This window comes from Callospermophilus lateralis, chromosome 7 (assembly GCF_048772815.1).
Source record: "Callospermophilus lateralis isolate mCalLat2 chromosome 7, mCalLat2.hap1, whole genome shotgun sequence".
In the NCBI taxonomy this organism is placed as follows: domain Eukaryota; kingdom Metazoa; phylum Chordata; class Mammalia; order Rodentia; family Sciuridae; genus Callospermophilus; species Callospermophilus lateralis.
Window position 1 is genome coordinate 11007459 of NC_135311.1, and position 25663 is coordinate 11033121.

Consider the following 25663-nt stretch of genomic DNA (forward strand, 5'->3'; position numbering starts at 1 on the left):
GTATTTTTACTGTTATGCAATATTCTAAGTCCAGCACAAAATAACTTACTTAATATTTTTAAAATGTATGTAGTCCCAATTTTAAAATGTATTACTTTTATGGCAATAGACAATGAAACTAAAATACTGAGAATTTAACAACTTTTAAAGTGACTGTGTGGTACCAGTGAAATAGGAATCTTGAGCTCTTTCATAGATCTTTGTTTTTTTTCATTTTTTATCTTATTTGTAGATGGACACAATATATTTGTTTTGTTTATTTATTTTTATGTGTTGCTGAGGATCAAACCCAGTGCCTCACATGCGCTAGGCAAGTGATCTACCTCTGAGGCACAACACCAGCCCCTCTTTCATACATCTTATCATTTAACTACTATATTTTATATCTGTGGTCATGATCAATATATTGATGCTTATAAAATATAATGCTTAAGTAATAATAATGTTTATATAAAAGTAATAAGACAATTATTCTTTTATTTTAATGGCTTAACCGTCATATTTGCTTTTTACATTTTATCCATCTGTGCCATACTACACAGTTAGTATATGCTCTCTTAATAAATCACACATAAAAGTAAAAATGTGCATTGGAAGGAGAACTGAAATAAAGAGACAAAATATTAGCGTGACACTGAATGTGGTATTTGCTCTCTTTATGGGTATAGGACATTACAGTAACATCTACAGGAATTGATTCCTATGAGCCAGAATTAACTTGCAAATGCAATAAACATCTTCTAAGGACAGAAAAGCTTCTTAATGGCTACTTTCATGTCCTTATTTCTCAAACTGTAGATGATAGGGTTGAAAAAAGGAGCAAGAACAGCAAACATGAGTGCAATGGCTGTGTCCAAAATTGGTGGGAAAGTGGCTGAGAATCGCAGGTACATGAGGGACACACTGCCATAGAACATCAGGAAGACCCCAAGATGGGCTGCGCAGGTAGAGAAAGCCTTGTGGCGGCCTTCAACAGAGGGGATCCTCAGGATCACAGTGATGATTCTGACATAAGAAATGGCAATAACCAAGACCGAGAAGATGATGGCCACCGCATGGATCACATCCTCAATCAGGATCAGGGAGGTGTCTGTGCATGCCAAACGCAGCACAGGCTCAAAGTCACAGAAGATCTGATGAATGTGGTTGGGGCCACAGAAGGGCAGGGTAGAAATCCAGGCAATCTCTGGGAGCAGTACGAGAAAACCAAAGATGCAGGAAGCTGCAGAGAGCTGAGCACACAGCTGGGGGGTCATGATGGTTGGGTAGCGGAGAGGGTTACAAATGGCAACGTACCTGTCAATAGCCATGGTGGTCAGCAAAATCCCCTCGGAATTGCCCAGCGAATGGAAGAAGTACATCTGTAGGAGGCAGCCAATCATGGAGATGGTCCTCTGCTTACTGATAAGGTTGGAGAGTATTTTGGGAATCGTGGCACTTGTGTACCAAATCTCCAGAAATGAGAAAATGCTGATGAAATTATACATGGGGTTGTGGAGGCGGGAATCCATCCTGACTGCAAAAAACACAGTGAGGTTCCCAGTTATGATGAATATGTAGATGAGGAGCAAAGGAATGAAGAAGAAGATGCCATCTTCAGGTTGGGGAAATCCAGAGAAGAGAAACTCTGTTACCACAGTAGTTTGGTTACTTGGCACCATGGTCAGCAATCTTAACTGCTGTGGGGAGAAAGGCTCAACTCCTTCCTAGGTAAAATTTTTAAAAAATCAAATGCATTGATTAATATACAAGTCAATGAAATAGGTTTTATGTAACATGTATTCCTCTTTACTCATACTAAGTTATTTACTTAGAACCTATTTTGTGCCTAGAGCATCTGTGTATTTGTCGAATTCGCAGTGAAGAAAACAATCTCACTTTCACAAAGCTTGTATTCTAATGAAGGATACAATAAAATAACACATCAAAAATGTATTAGTCTGGCACAGGTGGCACATGCTTGTACCCCCAAAACTCAGAAGACCAAGGCAGGAAGATCACAAGTTCAAGGATAGCGTGGGCAACCTAGCAAGACCCTCTCTCAATCTGTATACGGGGTAAAAATGGGAGTTCATATCCCACTTGAATCAAAGTGTGAAATATGATATATCAAGAACTATGTAATGTTTTGAACAACCAACAATAAAAATTTTAAAAAAAGATAAAAAGGGCTGAAAATGGAGCTCAGTAGTAGAGCACCCCTTGGTTTGATCTCTGCTACTAAAACAAAAAAACAAAAAGAACTCAATAGACTAAGTTGTTCAGGCTCACCTGAAATCTGCCTCAGCCTTCTGAGTCACTGCTATTACAAGAATTCACCACCATGTACTGCACTTATTGGGTCTGAACAATAAATAATTAAAATATCAAAAATAAAAGAGTGCTTTTACTATACTAAAATAAAATTAATATAAAGGAATTGTAACACAATTGTGAAGGAGGGGCAAATTTGGAGAAAGTGAAGAATTGTGTTTAGAGTGGTTGACTCTGGAGTATGCATGAGACCAACAAAGAAAGGCATTCAATAGGCAGATAAACAGACAAGCCTGAAGTTCAGAGAGAGTTCCCACAGGTGATATGTGCTTAGGTAATGCCCATGTGTAAGCAGAGCAAGACAGTCCAGTAGAGATGAAGGTCTACATGGAGAGTACACAGATAAGGTAAGAGGTGCAGCAGAGAATTGAGCTGGGAAAACACCAGTGTATAACAAAAATGAGGTAAGAGAATCATGAAAAGCAAATTGGGAAAGGAGGACTAGAAAGGTAGAGAGGAAAGAAGAAAGTAGCAGGTGACAGTTTCAAATACTGAGGACCATACAGAGGTGGAAATACAGGATCTTCCAGATAAACCAACTTGGAAATCATCACTAACCTTATTCAGAGAAACTTCAGTGGAAAATTGGGGGGAGGGATGTAATGGCACATGGGAATGGGTTAATTCATTTAAATACATGATTTACTCATAATAAAAAAGTGCATGAAGAAATAAAATAAGATAGTATTTAAAGAAAGGTAACTTGAAAGCTGGATATAGCTCAGTTGGTAAAGTGCTTGCCTCGCATGCACAAGGCCCTGGGTTCAATCCCCAGCACCATTAAAAAATAAATATATAATAAAGGCAGGTGATTTAGATAGAGACTGAAAGGTCCAAATCAAAGCTCTAACACTTCTTATTTCTGTAATATGAAGTCAGTTGGGTGAATTCTCTGTTATCTCAGTTTTCTCATCTGAAAATGGAGATAAGAACACTTAACTTACAAAGTTATATTAAGAATTATGTCAGTTTACCCAGATAGAATACTTAAAACATGAAAATATTTACTATGGTCACATAAATCAAGGAAACAACTAGAGAGTATAGAAATATATTCCCTCATTCATGGCTAGGCAATTCAATAGAGAAAAGAAAGGCTTTTGGCAAGTGGTTCTAAAACAATTGGACATAAACATGCTTAAAGCAAGGTCAATAAAAGAAAAAATAACTGTCAAAATGAACATTGCCAACATTGAAAAGTTTTTTTTCTCAAACTTAAATTTTAAGAGAAATTATGAGAAATTCATATAGAGAAAATATTTGCAAAACATAGATTTAATAAGATATATCTAAAATATATAAAAATTCAAAACTCTAATAAAAAGGAGATCCCAACATTTTCTTTTAGAAACTAGCAAAGGATTTAAACATATGTTTCACCAAAGATATCAAATTAGTGTATAGATATCAAATTAGTGCATAAAAATATGTTCAAAAGACTCATTGGTCAATACGGTAACGTACATTAAGACCATAAAGAAATACCTTATCATTATACATTTTTTTCAAATGACTACTGATTTTTTTATTAGCAAAGACAACCAAAACACCTAATCATATTAAGTCCTTTGCAGAATGTGGAGCAACTAAATGTCACATATTTCGTTGGTGGGAATATAAAATGTCACAGATGGTAGGAAAACAAGTTTAAAAGTTTCTTTTAAAGTTAAACACACATTTATTATTTTAAAAAAATATTTATTTTTTTATTTATAGGTGGACGTAATGTCTTTATCTTACTTTATGTGGTGCTGAGGACTGAACCCAGTGGCTCATGCATGCCAGGGGAGCACTCTACCTCTGAGCCATAACCCAGCCCCATACATTTAATATTGATAAAGCAATTATACTCCAACATATTTACCCAACTGAAATGAAAATCTATGTTAAATCTAAAACCTGAAATAAAGTACTTATAGTGGCTTTATTTATAAAACTTGAAACAATCAAAATGGTAGTCAGTTGATAAACAGATAAATTGATACATTCTGATAGGGTAATATGATTCAAAAATTTAAAAAAATGAAATATGCATCAAAATTTTAAAAACTGAAACAACAGGAACAAATGTCACATACATTAGGTGAAGTGCAAGAAATTCAAGTTTACATATTGTTTGAATCTCTTTATCTGACATTCTGAAAAATGGGAAAGCATGGGACAGAAATAGCTAATGGCTAGGGATGGAGTGAGAGGAGGTGTCAGCTTTGAAGGGTGCAATTAGAGAATCTGCAAGCAGTGGACTCATTATTCACCTTAACTTTTGTTGGTAGCTTTATTATCTCATGCATTACATCCAGCATTTTCTGTACTGTGTGAGGACCCCATCTCTGCTCTGATCCACCTGATCCTCAGATTTCATTTCATGGAGAAAATAAAACTGGGGAGAATCAATTCTCTAATTTAGCCCCTTATACTATTGTACTAAATTATGAATGCCTTCATTGTTAATTCCATCATTGTTGCTCTGATCAACTACCCCTGAGAGCTCAACAGCATCTCTTTCTCTCACCTGAGATCCTGGCAAATCAGGGCAGTTAGCAGGGTAAGCAAAGAAGCGCAATGCCATTCTGCAAGAGCCAAGAGCAGAAGGATCTCACAGGGCACCTAGGTGGTGCAAGAGGAGTGTGGGGCATATTCCAGGGGGTGCTACCTCATTGTTTGCAAGACACTGAGGGTCCCTCTCAGACACAGCCTGTGGGCCTTGAGAAGAATAAGCAGATCTAGTGGGACACTCCATTCATGCTGGTGGGTCTAGGCAAGTTCTTGTAGAAGTTAGGGGGCATTCATAGAGGATGCTAGTGAATTGTTTCTCTATATATTTTGTTCTGAGGGAGAACTTGGGTCCTGCTCTTTAGTCCCTGACTCCCCAGCAGAGCCCCACTAGTGGGTCACAATAAGGATCAAACAGCTTGGGAAGTTTGACTGAATTGTATGCAAACCCCTAGAAATCCTGGCCAAAAGTAAAATTTAAAAAATAATAATAATAATAATTTTAAAAAACTAGAAAAAAACTTAAAACAAACAAACACAAAACAGCTGACCATCAACCTTCTGCTTCCTTTGTATCTCCACTCTGTGCTTCTGTCCCAGGAAACTTGGAGCAAATCCTGACCTATGGCTCTTATACCTGACAAGATCCCTGTTCCTTCTGTCCTTCCTTGTGGGTTTAAAGATATATTAGAGGATCCCACCCACTAGATTTTGCCCACACTTCTCAGTTTCCATGAGAAATGAGATTAGAAGATAGGCCAATGTTCTTCTGTCCCTAGTGGGGGATCAGATTCCCTAAGCCAAATTTAAAGTTCAATAGAGAAAAGAAAATTGTATTTCTTAAGCATTTTAGCTACCCAGGCACAGGTGACTATGATTCCCACAATCACTGGCACAAAAATGAAAGGAAAACAGATGCATTCTCTTCTGTCACCACCACCCAGATCCTTGCCCATGCCTGACATGGGTGGGTCCCATTGGGCTCTATTAACCTCCACTGTTATGGTTTCTATTACCAAATATATGATTGGTATTAGTGTGTTGTCCATTTACACATCTCTGCTCCAATCCCTGACAATTGTGCAATAAGTGCCATTTTAGTGGGGCCTATGGACGACTGCAAACTTCCCTGATTCAGAGTTTAGCTGTCAGTCCCTAGTGGACATATGTGCATAGTGCTGATCTAAATCATGGACTGTCAGACTCTCATGGCTATGTTTGCTCTGGGAGCTGCCTGTGCACAGGGGCAAATCAAGATGCCCCAGTTGCTATGGGTGGCTACCTGCAAAAGAAAGGCACATGGCTCCAACAGTAAGAAGCTTGGGTTCAGATACTAACTCCCCAAGGTAGGGAATTCTGGGCATAACAAGACAACCTCAATGTCTCGAAAGTTTTGCTGCATCCTTCAGACTTCCTGCTTTGCTAAAACTTTCTCACAAACAACCTTTTGATGACAAACCTATATGATAAACATACTGAGCTAGCTCAGGTGTCAGTCTTCCCCCACTAGAGCTTGGATGAACCACCTGGTCACAGCTTTTCCTATATGTGTGTCTGTTTCTTTTTTCTCCATCTCCCATCATGCCTCTGGTTCCTGAATTAAAGAGGAGGCCTCTGCAGACATACACAAAGTGATTAAAAGAAGGAGCTAAGAACATTCACACCATGTTCAGTTGCAAATCAGTATAAAGACTACTAATAGAAATTCCTGAGAACTGAGACATTGGATCTCTAAGCAGTCAAATTATGACCTTACTGCATTTCTGGCTTTTCTGTTTATTTCCCTAAGGTAGTTGGTTTTAACCTTTTAATGGAATAGGGGTGCCTAGGTTTTAGCAAAATCGATGTTCTACTCTATAGAGATTAATATGCCAAATAGACGTTTATCTGTTCCACACTGGAAGGAGAGAAATAAATTGTCACAATTCCACAGGGAAGAAGGAAGGTAGGAATGAAAAATTGATCTATAGGTAGAGATTACATTTTGTTTGAATCGGTACCTATCAGTAGTAATAGGTTTCTCTGATGTGTCTAATCTCTAACTATTGCAGTAGATCTCACTGGTTTGTTTTTATTTGGTAGGAACTTGAAGCCAGCATGTGAAATGTTGTCTTCCTGTATCATAATTTAGTTTAGAAACCTCTGTGGGTATGAACTTAGAGGAACTATATCATACCATTAAAAAGATATTAATTATTTCAACTATCATGCCCATCAAAATACAATATTATATCAGTTGTCTAATCCTGTGTCTCCTCCCCTGATACCAATTCCATTCAGCCACATGCAATCTGAGTGTACTCCCAAATATTGTCATTTAAAATAACAGAAGGAGCACTAGCAAAGTGTGCTTCTTCCTTTATCTAGTAGGCAATTGACCTTCTCCTTGACACATGGTTTATCTATATGTTGCACCTCTAGGTATTCTTCTCTTACCTCCAGCAGATCAGAAGTTCCCTCCCTTTTCTGGATTTATGCAGTTTAAAGACACTTCAATTCAATAGGAAAGACTATTATACCTGTTTCTAAAGGTTTCTTGGGAAGACTTCTCTACTGAGGTATTTCCCCAAGATAATCAGGGAAAACAGCAACTTCATTTCCCAAGGGCTTAATTAATTGTAACTTCCTCTGATTTTTTTCTCATTATTTCTCCTTAGTGTAAAGAACACCAAGAGTCTTAGTAAAGTGTGCATCTCCATTGATGTATTTGCTCTATCCGACAGGATATATGAATACAGTAGTTATAATTTTCATAGCAATAAAATTGACTATATAAAGGCAATGTTATAATAAATTTGTTTACTTTCCTTAACATATTCCATTATCACAAATTATAAATATACATCACTGCCCCACCATTTTAGCCCACACATACATTAGTTTCAATGTATATTTTAACAGAATGGGAGGACACCAATCTCTATGTCACAAAAAAAAGAAAAAAAAAAGCTGGCTAACACAAACTCTTCCCTCTACCTATGCTCCTTGCAGAGTGTATTGACACCGCCTCCCATCAGAGAACAGACTCCATTCCTTCCCCTCCATTTTCCAGTGTAGGTGAAGGGATCTTTTCCAGTCCTGAGCCAAGTCCTCAAGAGGTCTTGCACATTTAAACTCAATACCCTAACCAGTCATCAGGTGATCACATGAAGGGAATGCAAGTCTCTTAGCCCATGTTGTCCCACCTCAGTCTGTTCCAAACAACCAGCTTCTGACTCCTGATCAAAGAGTTTAGTGATCAACGACTAGAAAAACCACCCATGTCATTCCAGCCCAAATTGCCAACCCATGAAATATGAGACAATTTCCGTTTTAAGTTACTAATTTTTAGGGTGGTTTGTTCCACAGGAAAAGATAGCTGATACAGTCTCTTGAATCATCCTTTCTACCTCCACTATTGTTACAATACAATCTACTATCTCAGGAGGCTGAGGCAGGAGGATCATGAGTTTAAAGGCAGCCTCAGCAAAAAGTGAGGTGCTAAGCAACTCAGTGAGACCTTGACTCTAAATAAACCACAAAATAAGGCTGGGGATGTTGCTCACTGGTCGAGGGCCCCTGAGTTCAATCCCTCATGCCAAAAAAAAAAAAAAAAAAAACACCTCTATGTTGCATGTGGCCATTCAAAATTCACTTAAGTAAAAGGTACATGTCAAAACTTACACTGCCTTTTGCATTATAATAATCAAGTTGTAACTGGGCATGGTGGTGCACACCTGTAATTGCAGTTATTTGGACTGAGGCAGGTTGATCACAAGTTCAAGGTCAGCATGGGAAACTTAGTGAGACTCTGTTTTGAAATAAAAGATAAAAAGAGATGGGGTTATAGCTCAGAAGTGTAGCACTTGCCCAGTATGCACAAGATCCTGGGTTCAATCCCCATATGGCAAACAAAAAAAGAAAAAAAAAACATTTTTTAAAGAATCATATTCCAGAAAAAAAAAAAAAAACCTTGTAACTCATTTCTGATCACAAGATACTAGGTGGTACTTCCCACTCAACTTCCAAGTCTGCAGTGTGCAAGACAATATTCAGTACTAACCTCTGCCTCTTTGAGACCCTCCTCTTGATGCTAAATTCTACCTTCTGCCTCCGTTTCGACCTCTGCCTAGTTCTCTTCCTTTGTTGGGTCCTGCTGAGATGCTGTCATCAGAGTCCTTTGCCATTTGCTCTGCTAGATCTATACTCATGAGGTCATCAGCACTAAAGCAGATGTGGGTCTTCTGATTGACACCTGAGAGCTCGGGTCCTATTGATGGCCTGTGTAATAGGGAAAAGCACACCTCAGAAAATAATGCAGCATCTTGGCGATCACGAATTTGGTCCTTCAGATGAACAGTTAATATTGTCAAACTGTCCATTTTGTTATTTTTCACGAACTGACTAAAAAACTACAAAAATCAGATGTATTTGATTATATAAAGTATAATCAAATTCAATGCTTATTATCTATCAGATCAATTTATAATAAGAGTGAAACCTTTTGAAAAGGTTTACCAATCAAAATAGGATTTCAAGAATGAAAACTTGAAGAACTAGATGGAATATTGGCTACCATCCCTACTTCAATACCACATATATGAGCTACTTTTTAGAATGGGCTCTTAATCAACAACAATTAAAATAAAAAACTTACACAAAGTAGCTATTTTTCTAGGTGGTGAAATTTCAGGGTGCTTATATTTTCTTTTTTACTCTTAACAAAACTTACACAATATGCTTTTTTCTAAAATATTTTTTGTTTCCATAATCAGACAACAATTAATAATCTCATAACTATAAACATATTAAAAACAACTGAAGGTTTGAAAAAGAATAAAAATCCTGGAACCAACAATATGCCACAGTTTTTTTTTTATTTTGATAAAAAATCATCTAGAAAAGACAAGCTGTGGATTTATCAAACATTCTAACTCTAAAATGCATACAGATTTTTAAATTAAAAATTGAACAAAAGAAATTCTGCCCTGGTCTCTTGGCTTAAACCAGCCAATGTAAAAGGAGTACAAAAACAAAATGCGTTTTTCAATAAAACTAGAAAATAATTCCAATCCCAAACACACAATCTATGAAGCAGAGTGAATAAATACAATGAACACTTGAGCTGGCTAAGGGAGAAAACTGAGAAGACTGCAGGCAGTGTAGAGTTCTCCGACACTATGCAGATATCCCAGAATGCTAGGACAACTATCTTTCTTACTTGGGAAAGCAAGTTCTTAGTCTGAGAATAGATGACCAGAGCATTTCTAAACATTATGGTGCCATAAAGGAGAGGCGGGGCTAAAGAAAGAGAAGGGAACAAGGCATGCAGGGTAGAAATGGGAATGAAGTGGGGGTAGGGCATATGAAGTAGACTAATTCAGTATTCAAAAAGCTAGGAAAAATAAAGACTTTTGACACAATTGTACACAACTTGGAGAATCAGTAACATAAAGTGAACAAGAAAAGACATGGTATCAGCAGATTATCTGACAATACTGTTAAAAGAATGATACCGCCAAAACTTACCACCAAAAATTTCATGGGTAAATGCAACCAAATTTTCAAAGTGATAATCCACTTGGTATTTCAATATTTCCAGAACACAAGGAAAGAAATCTTCAAAATGCTTGCAAAGCCAGGGCAACATGATACTGACAAAAGACTACATCCAAAAAAGAAAATTAAAGATGAAAAGATGCAGTAATATATTATGAAGGCAAGGAGAAGGATTAAAAAAAGCATTGTCACATATTGCAAGAGGGCAACCTGATGTGATCTTTAGAGCAATGTGGCAGTAACTAGAATTTAAAATTCATATGCCTCATTACAATTATTATTTCTTGAAGTGAATTACCAATCATCATTTCCAAATTTTACATTTTTCTCTTTGCCCAAACACAGTGTCTTCATCTGTATCAAACATTACATTTGAATAGTATTTTAACTCTCCCTTTCCTAGGCAGATTTTCATCATCCCAAACTCTACTATTCATATCACATCAAGAATGTTATTCTAAGAATATAATGTCTTAAAATTTCAATGTCTTCACTTGACTTGAACCCAGTATCTTGTAAAATGACCTACATGGTTCTTCTCATTCGACCCTTAGCTCTCATCTTAGGACTCTTGCTCTCTGTGCCTCATCTGCACAAATATCCTTCCTCCTGGTTTCTATGATGCACTCAATGTTTCCAACCTCATGACATTTGCAACATGTTTTATCTTACATGTATTCTTGGCTAATTTCTTCTGAATCTTCAGTTTTCAACTTACTTCATTGAAAAAGTCTTCTGTTGCCTACATCTAAATGTATATCCATGTATGTAATTCTTTTGATTCAAATTACTAAATTGACTTAGAAAGGATTACACCACTTGAATATCATGCCACCACTGTCAGAGAGCATACATCTTCTTTATCACATTTAAATGATCATGTTTTGAAAACCAAAAATTGTCTTTTAATAAAATACAAGATATTATTATAGATAAATTTAAAACCTTGGAAAAATTGGTGAAATCAGTTTCACAAATGTTTTTAATGAACTAGATCAAGAAAAAATGAATACAATTTGAAATATCACATAAAGTATGTATAACTATGAATAGAAAAATAAATGTGCAAACCTATGTTTTTATTCTAAAATATGATTTTAATTGTTTTCCTTGTTTTGAATCATGGTCAACAAAGTATTTTAGTAACCATGCTTGTTTCATATTATGCCAGTTGTTTGATCTCATTTGTAAATAAAATTCTATGGAATAGTTGTTTATAATTAAAATTTCCAATTTTTCATTAGCCTTCTACTAACTACTCTAGTCAGGATTTTGGCTTCACTACTCCACTCAGACATCTCTTAGTAAATTTAACAATGACCACTTACGCTAAACCCAATGATCACTTTTCACTACTTATCTTACTTGATGATTAGCAGAATTTGACAGTTGACCACTTTCTCTTCCTTGAACAGTGGACCACTTTCTCTTCCTGCATGCATTTTATTCACCTGACTTTTAGGAGACTGGCTTTCCTTTGTATTTTATCATTGATTCCTGTTGAAGCATAATTTCGGATTTCTTATGTTTTCCCCAAATTAATAATACTGGAGTGCCCCAGACCTTTGGTAGTCTCACATAGTCTCATGGCTTTAATCCTTAAGATGGGCTCATGATTCACTCATACATCTCTATACCAGCCTTCATTTCTGAGTATAAACTCATAAAATAGATCACAAGATATTTTATTAGATGTCTAAGAGTCTAGCTAAAGTTAAAATATACAAAACCAAACTTTTGATGTCCTTTCTCCCCACAGCTGCTTCTTACAATGTTTTCTAAGTTAAACGCACCTCCACCATTTTGGTTGGTCATTCTTGATTTCTCTCTTTTTCACTCTTTCTTTGCAATATCTCAAGAAATTCTGCTTGCTCTGTTAAACTGTATCTAAAAGTGGACCACACTTCTCCATCTCCATGGCTACCCTCCTGATCAGAATCACCATCATCTCTCACCAGGATTATTGCCATAGCTCCCTAAGGACTTGATTTCACAACTTTGCCTTCCATTATTCTCTTTTCAACACAGAATCAAGTATGATTCTGTTAAACTTACACCAGATAATGTCTCTTCTCTTCTTCAAACTCTCCAAAGGCTCTTCAATTCTCAAATTAAGAAACTCTAACTCTTAAAATGGCTCTCAATACCCAGTATCATCCTCTCCCTTTAGTACCCTTGAACTCATCTTCTAGTTTTCTATTCCCTTTTACACTCCATTCCTCCACAGTGGACACATTGGTATCTTAAACAACCTTAGTACTGTTCACTGTAGGGATTTTTCCCCCTATCTTTTATTGTTGCCTGGATTTTTCTTCCTCCATGTATCATTATGGCTAGCTTTTCTCTTCAAATCTTTGTTCAAATGTGACCTTCTCAGTGAGGTTCAAATGGATTAATCTACTCACTTCTACTCATTTTCTGTTTCCTACAAAACAAGTTTTATGCAATTTGTACTCTTCTCATATTTTGGCTTGTTCCAAATATCTCTCCTCCCTAAAATATCAGCTACATAAAAGCAAAGAATTTCCTGTCAGTAGTATTTCAAGTACCTTAAGTAATCCATAGCACCCTTAGTAAATTCTTGCTGCATGAATTTTAAAAATGAGTCACATGATCATTTCTTCAGTGGGTTAGCATTTTTTAAACCCAGCATGATTTTAGAGCTAAGTATAGAAATATTTAGTACTAACATTTAATATTAGTATTTAAATATTTAATGATATTTAAATTTATTATTTATATTTGGAACTAAAATAATTTGTGGAAATCTACTTTGAAATATTTTTTCCCAGTATTGGGAATTGAACCCAGGCATGCTTCATCACTGAGCTACATCCATTCTAGTTTTTATTTTGAGAGAGGGTCTAATTTGCCTGTCATCTTCCTGCATCAGTCTCCTGAGTCACTGGGATTATAGGCATGGACCGCCATAGTAACTCTCTACTTTGTAATTCTAGTTCCATATTTGTAATTAATATGAAATTTTTAAACCCAACTTTATTGAGGTCAAATTTATACTAAAAATGTACACGTTTAAGGTGACTTTAAGTTAAAATCTTACCATGTTAATCACAGTATTGAAACATGGAGAAGGTTTGAGGTCAATCATCTTTTATAATTCTCTTTTTACACTATAAGGGTTATAAAATTTCTATGATATTTAAATTTTATATGAAGAAATTGATATATATTTCTTCATGAAAATGTTTCCTTATATGTAACAAAATGTCCATATACATGTAGGAGGGAATTTTATTTTACAGGAGTTAAAGAGGAAAAAGGAGAGGTGGTCCTCAAAGCCCACCAGGAAACAGAGTTTGAGACTACCCTGAAATTGGGAGTAAGGAATTTCTTCCAGGTTAACACTCCTAAGTAAGTCCAAGGATTTATCTACCTGACTGAGTGCAACACATTGAGGCATTTTGGGGTCAAATATTACTGATATATCCATTCTTGACACCTCTTCTTCTTTCCACACCTCTAGCTGAACCCTACACTTTATGATAGCTCTGGAAATTGCCCTGAGTCTTTGTTCTTCTGTCCCCAGGAGCTAGGATATTTACTCAACCCCAAAACTGCTAGTGGTGTTTCAGGAGAGAAAGGCAAACACATGTATCACCAACAATTAAAATGTGTGTGAACTTTTTAATAGATCAGTATAGGTTACAAAGCAGAGAAGGAAGGAACAAACATTCCAAAGCTAAAATATAATGAGAACAAAGACATTGAGTTATGAAAGTGGCATGATATTTTAACATAAAACATAGCAGAGGACATTGGTAAGTGTACTGATAATAGTATTTTAAAATTTCAAAGTATAACAGTATATTTGTGTAATTTGTATGTTTATTTTCTTGGTCTCAAGTAAATGTGTGTGTGTGTGTGTGTGTGTGTGTGTGTGTGTGTGTTTGATCTTGAAATGTCCAAGAATGTTTGTTCTGGAACCTTTAAAACAATGTGAAAATTAACCCACAAGGACTTGATAAAAGCAACATGATGCAAACATCACAAAGTCAATGACACCATGCGCCACATAATCATTGTGGTATCTCAGAATACAGAGGAGTAAAGATCTCTGGGCTGAATGTTAGGAAAGCAGACTTCTTTCCCAAGCAAAAATTGCTGTGCATCTCATTAACATTTTTTAAGTGAAACAAGAAGAACCTATATTCACAACAGGGAACAGGATGAAAGAGTGCAAAAGGGAAACATTGAGGAATGCAAATCATTCATATGATTATTGCTTAGGCCACGAATCTTCATTGACTTTGAGAAGATGACACTACACTATTTGTGGTTGCAAAGCAGAACAAATATCCATTATAATCTGAGAATGATAAAAGGAGAGGTACATTTGCAGGAGATTTCCCCTATTAGATCCAACAATAGTTCCTAAGTTGGGAAATTGGAAAGAACACCCAATCAGCAACATGAAGACAAAATGTGCACTAACAACCTCAAGTAATTTTAGAAATCTATTTGCTAGCATTTTGAACTTATGTAGATGAATTCTCTGAACAGATCTGGGTGAATTCCCACTAGTTCCCAGAGACACTGAACATGTTTAGAGAACAGAACATTTTTTTCAATAGCTTCTTTCATGTCTTCATTCCTCAAACTATAGATTATTGGGTTGAAAAAATGGGGCAAGAACAGCAAACAAAACGGGGATTTGAGGAGGAACTGAAGCTGCACTGGAGACCCTCCCAAGATAAAGAAATGTCAGTAACCATCATTCTAGGCAAGCTGCAGGAATTGAGCAGAGATAAGCCAATAGAAAGGCCACCTGGGCTGCAACCAACATGGCCATAGTGGTGGAGCTAAACAAGCTCTTAAGAAAGAAGACTACTTTGCCATGTGCCCAAGATGCTGGAGATGGAGCCACAGGACTTGTTTGCCCAGCTGGATTTCAGTCTTGCTTTGGTCCTATCCCTTCTTTCTATGGCCCTGATTTTGTGAATGGAAATATTTTTTCTATTCCATTATATATTGGATACTTGTAAATTACTTCTAATTTTACAGGAGCTCACAAGGCGAGGTTGCCTTGAGCCTCAGAGAAGACTTTGGACTCAAACTTTGAGCAATCTTGAAACTGTTGAGACTATGGGGACTCTTGGGAATGGACCAAATGTATTTTGCATTGTCAGATGAGTGGGAGCCTTTTGGGAGCCAGGGGCAGAATGTGATGGTTTGGATGTGAAGTGTCCCCTAAAAGCTTACATGTGAGATAATGCAGCAAGGTTCAGAGGAGAAATTATTGGGTTGTGAGAGGCTGAACCCAATCAGTGAATTTATCCCTGATAGACATTAACTGAGTGGTAACTGAAGGCTGCAAGGGTGTGCCTGGAATGAGGAGGTCATTGGGTGGACGTGGCTTTGGGGTATATATTTTATATCTGGTTAGTGTAATGTAGTCTATCTGCCTCTCTCTCTCTCTCTCCCTCCCTCCCTCCCTCTCTCTCTCTCTCTCTCCATCATGTGAGCTGCTTCCCTCTGCACATTCTTCTGCCATGACACTCTGTCTCACCTTGAGCCCTGAGGACTTGTATGGACTAAGACCTCTGAAACTGTGAGTCCTCAAATAAACCTTTCCTCCTCTACAGTTGGTCTGGTCAAGTCCTTTATTACAGCAGTGAAAAAGCTGACTAAACCACTCAGGAAGGCCAAGAAGGCCAACAAATACATATGCAAGAGACAGTCAGCGGGGAGACGGTCTTCCACTCACTGGCTAGATGGGAGAGCATCTGGAGATGATGGTCTTGGTATCCAGATATCTAGGAAGGAGAGGATAATGAGGAAGAAATACATGGGGGTGTGCAAGCAGGAATCCTTCTAGTTTGATGGCAAAGAATACCATAAGGTTCCCAGCGAGGAGGACCACGTAAATGAAGAAGAAAAGACCCCACTTTCCCGTAAAAGCATAAAATTCAGTGCTAATATTTTTTGTTTAATTTTCTCTTTTTAATGTGCTCTTTTTTAATATGTCAAAATTCAGTCTACATGAAAGTAGAGTGAATTTTGAATACATACATGGAATATAACTTCCTATTTTTGTGATTGTACATGATACAGAGTTATAATGATCATGTATTCATATAGGAACATAGGAAATTTATGTCAAATTCATTCTACTGGCTTTCCCATTTCCAACCCACCTTCCCTCTTACCTTCATTCACCATTGTCTAATCCAATTAGCTTCTTAATTGTCATCCTCTCAGATGAAAAAAAAAAAAAAAAAAGAAATGGGGCTCTTAGAAATTTAGTTTTGCAAGTTACTTAGATATTCAACTCATCCATTCATAATGTATTTTATATGTTCACTCAAATATTTGGTGAGTACTTACTATATTCGGTGTCCTGTGCAACATGCTAACATGAAATGAATCACTAGAATAGAGCCAGCATTTCCAGTACATAATGGCTCTATTTTCCCTAGCCAGCCACACCATGAGGTTCACCTTAACAGTCAATTGCCTCTTCTAACCACAAACACACTTTCATAATAAGCATAAAATATTCCCCTAACATTTCTATTCTGTTTTAAAAGAATTTATGAATCTGCTATAACTTTCCTATGTACATACATGGACATACCACTGTGAATCTCTGCACTGTGTACATCCACTAGAAATTAGTTTTAAAAATAACCATGGGTAAACAGAAGAAAGATCCAGAGAGAGAAGGAAATACAGGGTGGGGAGAGGGAAGGGGAAGGAGAAGTACTGGAGTCTGAATTAGAACAAGAGATATCCCATGCTTGTATAATTATGTCAAAATGGATTCTGTCATGTAAAACTATAAAGAACCAATAAAAAGAAGAATTTATATCATTCACCTTGGTTCCTCTATATCAGTGTTTCCTCTACTCAGAAAAAGAAGAAATCATGATCCAGCTCAACTTTTACAACACCACCCTCCACATACACACACAATAACAGGCTTAACATGTGTGTCCTGGCCCCACAAAATTTATAAGCAGAAACCTTAATCACAGTATCTCTGTATGGGAGATTGAGCTGGTGAGTAGGAACTCATAATTAAACATAATTAAATGTGTTCATAAAGGTGGGTTCTAGTTCCAAAAGTTTGCACCTTTATCCTGAGGAAGAGACAGAAGCTTTGTCTCCACCACTGGAGCATACAGTGAGAACGTGGCCAGCTGCAAGGCAGAAACAGAGCCCCACCAGGAAATCAATCAGCTTGGCACCTTGATCTTGGAATCTCCAACCTGCAGAACTGTAAGAAAATAAAATTCATTTGTTTAAACCTCCAGGCTGTGGTACTTTCTTATGGCAGACTGAGCACACTAATACATACTGTAAGTGATTCTACTGGGATTAAGATATGCTCTCCTAAGTATTCCCATGACAATTAGGTTTTTACTTTAAATATTATGGCTGATATTACAATAGTGTGTTTGCTTCATCAGTTAATTTTTATACTTTTGTAAACTTGATGTTTCACTAGTAAATATTCAGTGAATGTGGATGTCAATAATTATCAGGACAGACAATATAGGGTGAACAGGCTGGAGTTGTAACTATGGCAACTTCTACCTGAATTCTGAATGAGAGAGTTTGGGACTCAAAGGACAGACAATGGGCCACTTTCAAGGAATGCTTCGCTGTCTTTCATGGCCAATAATAGAGAGAGAGGGATAAAGAGCTCTTCCTAAACCTACAAGGCACTTGGATCCGATTATTAGATTGTTTTCAGAAGAATTTTAAGACACTCAGAGACATTTTTAAGGGACTTTGGAGAAAATACCTTTTCAAGCAATTGGCCCAGAGATGTGCCTTTTCATTACAAAACCCACTTAGGTAGGAACGTGAGGAAGCAAGGACATTAGAATAAAGGAAATGATAGCAACAATCTTCAAAACCAAACCAAACAAAATGATTTTCTGATTTCCAAGACATCATGATAATATAATAATATATGGAATAATGCCCCCATTTTTTTTGTGTGGTGCTCGAAATTGAACCCAGGGTGTAGCATATATTCTATTACTGAGCTACATCCCCAGCCTTAAATGTCTATTTTTAAAGTGCAAGAACCCGTCCTTTCTTAATAGATGTAAAGATATTGGTAAATCTTTCCTAAAGTAATAAATGAATAAAAAATAAATTTTATGTATTGCAAACATCAAAAGTTTCATTGTAAGCAATATTTACACCTTATTTGCCCAAAGGCATATTTTCCATATCCATGAGACATTGTGATATTTCTAATTTTTTATCATTATACTATTCTGTGCATGAGTAATGGATGATAATAATAACAACAAAGACAACAATAATAGATAAATAGCACATCTCATTTGTGTTGCCAAAGGAAGATGTCAGTTACGTTTTGGTCATAAGACTCTGAATTATTGCCCAAATCGTTGAGAGCTGATATTGGTTACTGGAATTGAAAATGTAATGAAAACATTTCAATGGAAGAGACTTAACTATCTCTTAACTTCTTTCAGAGGTAAAGCCATGTCCTAGATAAGAGAACACTTCAGCTCCTGGTTACATTAGGATCAAGAGAAAATACTAAATAGGAGGTGTTCTTTATGCCTCCCAGAAAAAGTTCTCCCTCTCTATTATTGGCAAAGCATAAAAGCAAAGCATTCTTTAAAAGTGGCCAGTTGCCCTTAGTTTCTGCCAAGAACTCTTTGTATGTTAAATGGAGATAGATATCTAAAGATAAACATGTGCTAAATACTTTCGAAGACTCAAAGCAATCATAATTTTTCTTTGAAGATTTTCTTGATTCACCAAGCACAATTACTACTTCCTCTATTATGAATTTTGTTGTGATTCTTTTTCATATGGCACTTTCATGAGCCTCTACAATTTTTCAATGGAAGCTTTTGTAGGACAAAGGACAAAGTTCATGTCGTTACTTAGAAATTAACTATATTGCCTGAAAGATAAAAAACTGCTCAGTGATTAATGGTTTAATAGATTCATAAGATTTCTGATATTCCAAAAATGATAGCAAATAGTTAACATTGAACATAAATGGTAACCTTCAGATTCCATGTTTTATTGCTTATGGGAGGTTTTCCACAAATGATCCTAAAGTTCACATTTGAGTCATCTATGTTTTGCCAAGCAGGGTAGCACACACCTCTCATCCAAACAAATCTAGATGCCAAGGCCAGAGAATTATAAGTTTGAGGACAGCCTTTGCAACTTAGCAAAACCCTCAACAACTTAGGGAGAACCTCTCTCACAATAAAAAATAAAAATGCCTGGGGATGTAGCTCAGTGGTAAGTCTCCCTAGGTACAATCCCCTGTACCAAAAAAAGAAAGAAAGAAAAGAAAAAGAAAGAGAAAAAAAAGAAAGTCATCCAAATTTTTATTAACATATTTTACACATGAAAATATTTTGTGTACATAGCATCCTTATTTTCCTGCTAATTTCTTTATTCCTCAGGCTTTAAATAATGGAAATAAAAGTAGTGATAAAACGCATACATAAAACTGATAATGGTTTCCTAGAAAAAGTGACTACATATTTGAAGATGTATATAGTATCATGGGTTTCATGCATATGTCTCAAAAATGTGTTAAATTGTAATGAACATAATTATTTGATGATATGAGAAGCACAGTGAAAGAATACAATGCAAAATACTTAACAATGTATTTTGTAACAATGTATTTGTAACAATAATTTGTAATAGTATTATCATTTCTGCTGTTACTTATTTATTTTACTTTTGGTGATTCTGGAGATTGAACCAGGGGCCTGAAGGATTGATATAATAGGATGGCCAGTTCCACCAGCAAGACAGCACTGTCCTCCCCTGTAAACCCTCACTGCTGATCACCAGATATTGCTAGGGTACACACAGGCCACTCATGAAAGTTCTGCTTTCCACTCCTAGTACTTTATGTTCTGCTAGACTAGAGCTTTGGTTCCAATGGGAATAATGCTTCTACCGGGAGACTCAGCACTGATTTCACTAACTGGGAGTGAAGTGCCACCTGGGCACCTTGGGACTCCTCATGCTTGCGTTAATGCACAAAGAAGGAAGTTACAGGGTTGGCCAGGTGGCTGATTCAGATGACCTAGGGTGGTTTGCTCTGTTATTTTATAGAGTAAGGAAGGAGCATGTGTGCAACACAGGAGGTGTTTAGGAGTGTCTCCTAGTGTCACCACACCTATGATTACAGTATATGGAAAACTACAGTCCAATTCAGACAGGACTACTAATGGCTCTGACCCTTCAGGAATGAAGGTTTGGGTAACTCATACACAAATCATTTAACCCTGATAAGCCATAGTTTCTTCCCTTTCAAAACAGAAGTGAGGGGCTGGGCATGCAGCTCTGCAGTAGAACATTTGCCTAGTGTGCTTCAGGCCCCAGGTTCAATCTCCAGAATCACCAAAAATAAAATAAATAACAGCAGAAATGATAATATCTATTACAAATTATTGTTACAAATACAATGCCTTTAATATGGAGAGTTCCCAAAACATGGACATATGCATTTTTATCAATAGTGCAAGAAGTAAAATCAAGAATCAATAAATGGATGGTTTCAAACTAAAAAGCTTTTTTTCCTAGCAAAGGAAACACTCAATAATGTGAGGAGAGAGCCTACAGATAGGGAGAAAATCTTTACCACATGCATCCTGAATAAAGCATTAATCTCTAGGATACACAAAGAATTCAAAAAACTTAACACTGAAAAAAAAAAAACAACCCAGTCAATAAATGGGCTAAGGAAGTGTACAAGCACTTCACAGAAAAAGAAATACATTTGATCAACATATATATGAAAAATCGTTCAACATCTCTAGCAATTAGAGAAATTCAAATTAAAACTGCACTAAAATTCCATCTCACTCCTGTCAGAATGGCAATCTTCAAGAATACAGGCGATGTAAATGTTGGAGAGGATGTGGGGGAAAAGGTACACTCATACATTGCTGCTGGGACTGCAAATTGATGCAACCATCCTCTATGGAAAGCAGAATGGAAATTCCTCAGAAAACTCAGAATAGAATCACCATTTGACTCAGCTATACCTCTCTTTATTTTATGCCCAAAGGACTTAAAATCAGCATAGTACAGTGATGCATCCATGACAAAGTTTAAAGTAACTCAATTAACAATAGCTAAACTATGGAACCAACCTAGGTGTCCTTCAATAGATGAATAGATAAAGAAAATGTTATAGTTTTATATATATATACTTTCAATGGGATATTACTCAGCTTTAAAGAAGAATGAAATTATAATATTTGCCAGTAAATGGGTAGAATTGGAGAATATCACACTAAGCAAAATAAGCCAATCCCCCCAAAACAAAGGCTGAATGTTTTCTCTAAGATGCAGATGCAATAAGAGAAGGGTAAATAGAGAAAAATAGAATTACCTTAGATTAGGTAGAGGGGAGTGAAGGGAGGGAATGGTAGGAGATGTGGGGATAAGAAGAATAGCAGAATGAAACAGATATTATTACCTTATGTATATATGTGACTGCATGACCCATGTGATTCTACAACATTACAATCAGAAAAATGAGAAATTACACCTCATCTATGTATGACATATCAAAATGCATAAATGCATGGTAGTGTACAACTAATTAAAACAAATTAAAAATTTTTAAATTAAAACATAAATAAATAAATTACAATTATGTAGATTCATATTGTTTTTTATTATTACCAATAAAATTCAGTTAAAATTTGGTTAATGAAAGCAACAAAATTTGGAGGAAAAGAAATATATTTCAAGTCAATAAAGAATGAGTTAGCCTGTGATTAATGTGTGCATATTGTTTGATTGGAAACTTGAAACTGTCCATGTCAGGCATAGTCTGCTATTTTGGAAACCCATACACTTTGTTAATTTTTCTTTTTTGATACTAAATCATTTCAAAATAAACTGTCAAGATAGAAAAAAAAAAAAAAAGAATGAGTTAGCATCATGAGCTCTCTACAAGTCAGAAGATGTGTTTGTTTCCATAATTCTCTGCACTCACTAAGGACATCTTGAAAAGGTAACATTATTGTCAACTCACCACAAACTTCCTTTTACTATTTTCTTTTCTATTGTTTCCTTCAGTTTAAAATAATTCTTACCCAACACACACACACACACACACACACACACACACACACACAAATCCACTCTCATGAGCACACACATGCACAGGTTTGCTAGTAAAAGTACTTTAACTAATCATTTGTAGTGAAATTTGAATTAATCATGGAAGGTTTTAGGAAGAGAGTAGAGTGCTAAGAAGTAACCCAGTCTGCAGAGGGAAAGTTAGCTAGAATGTAGACCTGTATGGAAATAAAAGAGGTAATTTTAGCTATAATTATTTACAGATACCATGTACATCTAGGAAGGTATTATATATACAAAAAAAAAAAAAACAGAGAGAACAAAGAGGATTGCCCTTTTATACAATGGATGGTCATGTGTATTAATTCTATAAAAATATTAGTAAATTTAGAACAGTTACCCAATCTGTAAAGTAATACCATTTCTCATGTCTTTTAATAAATTTTTTTAGTTGTCACTGGACTTTTATTTTATTTATTTATATGTGGTGTTGAGAATCAAACCCAGGGCCTCACACTTGCTAGGGAAGTGTTCTATGACTGAGCCATAACCCTAGCTCTCTCATGTCTTTTGCAGAACATTAAAAATATGCTAAGTGAACTCAGCAGTGTTTCTTGATTTCCCTCATTTTTTTAAAACTTAGTGCTCTCTGAAGCCTTCCTTCTGTGTGTCTCTCTTCCACACAAGACCTACAGCTGCTCTCTGATTTTCTGTCTCTGCTCCATTCCAGCTCATTAGTAGACAGCATTGATCTTTTTAAAACTATGACCTTCTCCCTTACTTCTGTCTTTCCATCCAGCTCTCAGGTATCCACGATTCAGTGGTGAGGCTCAGGGAAGGACTGTGCCACAGAAGCAAGGAAATGAGGCCAACAACTAGAGAGTTTGTGTTGGTGGGCAGGAGACAGCTAGAAATCCCAGCATTTGCACTATTGTAAGTTTTACCCATCCAAACTGAGGCATTGGTCTTCATGAAGTTCATATAGTAGAAAGAAAGAAAGAGAGAGAGAGAGAGAAAGAGGGAGGGAGGGAGGGAGGGAGGGAGGGAGGGAGGAAGGAAAGAAGGAAGATCAGCAGAAGGGAGTGCTTCCTTAACAAGGTAGAATAAAAAAGAATCCAAAATCCTAAAAGCCAAGGGAGAAAAGAGCTTGAAAAAAATAATTGTTGTTCAGTACAATAGATGAATTGCCCAGAACAATCAAAATTTAGCATGGTGATGCTGACTTATTCATTCAACAGGAATTTATTATTTAATATGTACAATACAGCAGGGTGCAGTGGCACACACCTGTCATCCTCACAGCTCCAGAGACTGAGGCAGGAGGATCACGATGTCAAAGCCAACCTCAGCAAAAGAAAGGAACTAAGCAACTCATTGAGACCCTGTCTCTAAATAAAACACAAAATAGGACTGGGCACATGGCTCAGAGGTTGAATCCCCCTGAGTTCAATCCCCGATACAGGCCCCACAAAAAAAAAAAAAAAAAAAAATGTACAATGCATTTGATCACAGTGAAAACAAAGATTAGGATTTTAATTTATCCTGAGAAACAGATTATTGGATGCACTATTTGAGGCCAGATTGCTTCTTCATCAATACTCGAATACTCAATTTATAACGTGGGGTCATTCTTCAAATATCTCCATTGGAGGCCCCATGGAGAAAACTAGTCTTAGGAAGATGATTTTCAGTTACCCTATCTTACAAACAAATGTTTCGATTCTATCAGAATTAAAGTTTTCACCCAGATCATTTCAACAAAATGAACTGACTTCAACTTGACATGAAGTTTAATAAACAAAGTTAGAATCAAAAGTATGAGGAATTGGACAAAGATTGAAGAGAAGATGTCAGAATCAGCTGTTAGCAAAGTTTGATGACTAGGGAGCTTTAGGAGACCAGTTTCACTGAAATACTTATTTCTGAGAGTTGAGGATAAAAAAAAAAGAACCAGTTCCCATATATAATCACAGCTGAAAGACCTTACTGCAGGTCCTTGGTCTTATGAAATAAGTTCTTGGCTTGTCCCATGTGCTTTCTGATGGCTTCTTTTATCTCTTTATTCCTCAAGCTGTAGATAATGGGATTGAAGAAGGGAGATAAAACTGCAAAGGACAGAGCAATGGCTGTATCCCAGAAGAGAGAGTAGGTGGCAGAGAAGCGGAGATACATGAGAGCCACGCTGCCAAAGAAGAGCAGAAAGACCGTGAGGTGGGAGACACACGTGGAAAATGCTTTGCGGCGACCTTCAGCTGAGCGAATCCGGAGAATCACAGCCACAATACCAACATAGGACAGGACGATGAGGGTCACCGCTGTGATGATCTCCACTGCGTGGACAACATCCACCACCTGGATCACGACGATGGCTTGTGTGTTGGTGCAGGCCAGGCGCAGCACTGGGAGGAAGTCACAGAAGATATGCTCCAGGTGATTGGAGCCACAAAATGGCAGGGTGGAGATCCAGGCAATCTCAGGGAGTGGTGTGAGAAAGCCGCAAACGCAGCAACCCAAAGTCAACTGGGCACACAGCTTGGGGGTCATGATGGTGGGATAGTGAAGAGGGCTGCAGATGGCCAGGTAGCGGTCAAAGGCCATCGCTGTCAAGAGGCAGACCTCACTGATGCCTGTGGAGTGGAAGAAATACATCTGCAGGAGGCAGCCATTGAGGGAAATACTCCTTCGTTCACTGAGCAGGCTAGAAAGCATCTTTGGGATGGTGGCCGTGGTATACCAAATCTCCAGGAAAGAAAGGGCACTGATAAAGAAGTACATGGGGGTGTTCAGGTGAGAGTTCAGCTGGACCACGGTAATGATAACCAGGTTCCCAACAACAATGAAAGCATAGATGAAGAGCAGGGGAACAAAGCAGAGGACAGAATCTCCCCAGGAATGAGGGAAAGCAGAGAAGATAAACTCCTGAGCACTGGTCCGATTGGGGCTCTCCATCTCCAGGGAAAAAGTGAAGGTTTCAACTCCTAGTGCACGCAAGGCTTCCAGACAGTGTCTACTATTCTGAGAGACAATGCCTCTGGGTAGACCCCTATATCAGGGATGTAGAGAAATACAATTGAAAAATCAGATGGCCTGTACTCCATGCTTGCTTACCACTCTGCAACTGTAGTAAGAAAAAATGTAGTCAGAAAGCACATCCAATGTTTTGAACCAGTGATTCTCAAATATTAGCATGCATCAGAACCACTTGGAGGCTTGTTAAAACTCAGATTGCTGGTTCTCA

The 25663-nt window shown here is 37.0% G+C and overlaps 2 protein-coding genes across 2 annotated transcripts; both read right to left on the reverse strand.

Annotated features, from left to right (window-relative positions):
- Positions 1–740: 740 nt before the first annotated feature.
- Positions 741–1661, reverse strand: LOC143403870 (olfactory receptor 6K3-like). Its single transcript, XM_076862151.1, has one exon. The coding sequence runs from the start codon at positions 1659–1661 to the stop codon at positions 741–743; it is 921 nt and encodes a 306-aa protein (XP_076718266.1).
- Positions 1662–14882: 13221 nt separating this feature from the next.
- On the reverse strand, positions 14883–25374 carry LOC143403812 (olfactory receptor 6K2-like). Its single transcript, XM_076862050.1, has 2 exons — positions 24472–25374; positions 14883–14936 (listed from the first exon to the last, which is right to left on the reverse strand). Exons 1-2 carry the CDS (start codon positions 25372–25374, stop codon positions 14883–14885), a joined length of 957 nt encoding a protein of 318 aa, XP_076718165.1.
- Positions 25375–25663: the final 289 nt, after the last annotated feature.

What these genes read in the sequence shown, in the direction of transcription:
- LOC143403870 (XM_076862151.1), bottom strand. Translation starts at nt 1,661, where the DNA reads ATGGTGCCAAGTAACCAAACTACTGTGGTAACAGAGTTTCTCTTCTCT.
- LOC143403812 (XM_076862050.1), bottom strand. Translation starts at nt 25,374, where the DNA reads ATGGAGAGCCCCAATCGGACCAGTGCTCAGGAGTTTATCTTCTCTGCT. An exon ending in GGAATAAAGAGATAAAAGAA is followed by an intron (nt 14,937 to 24,471) that starts GCCATCAGAAAG and finishes ACATGAAAGAAG; the next exon opens with CTATTGAAAAAAATGTTCTG.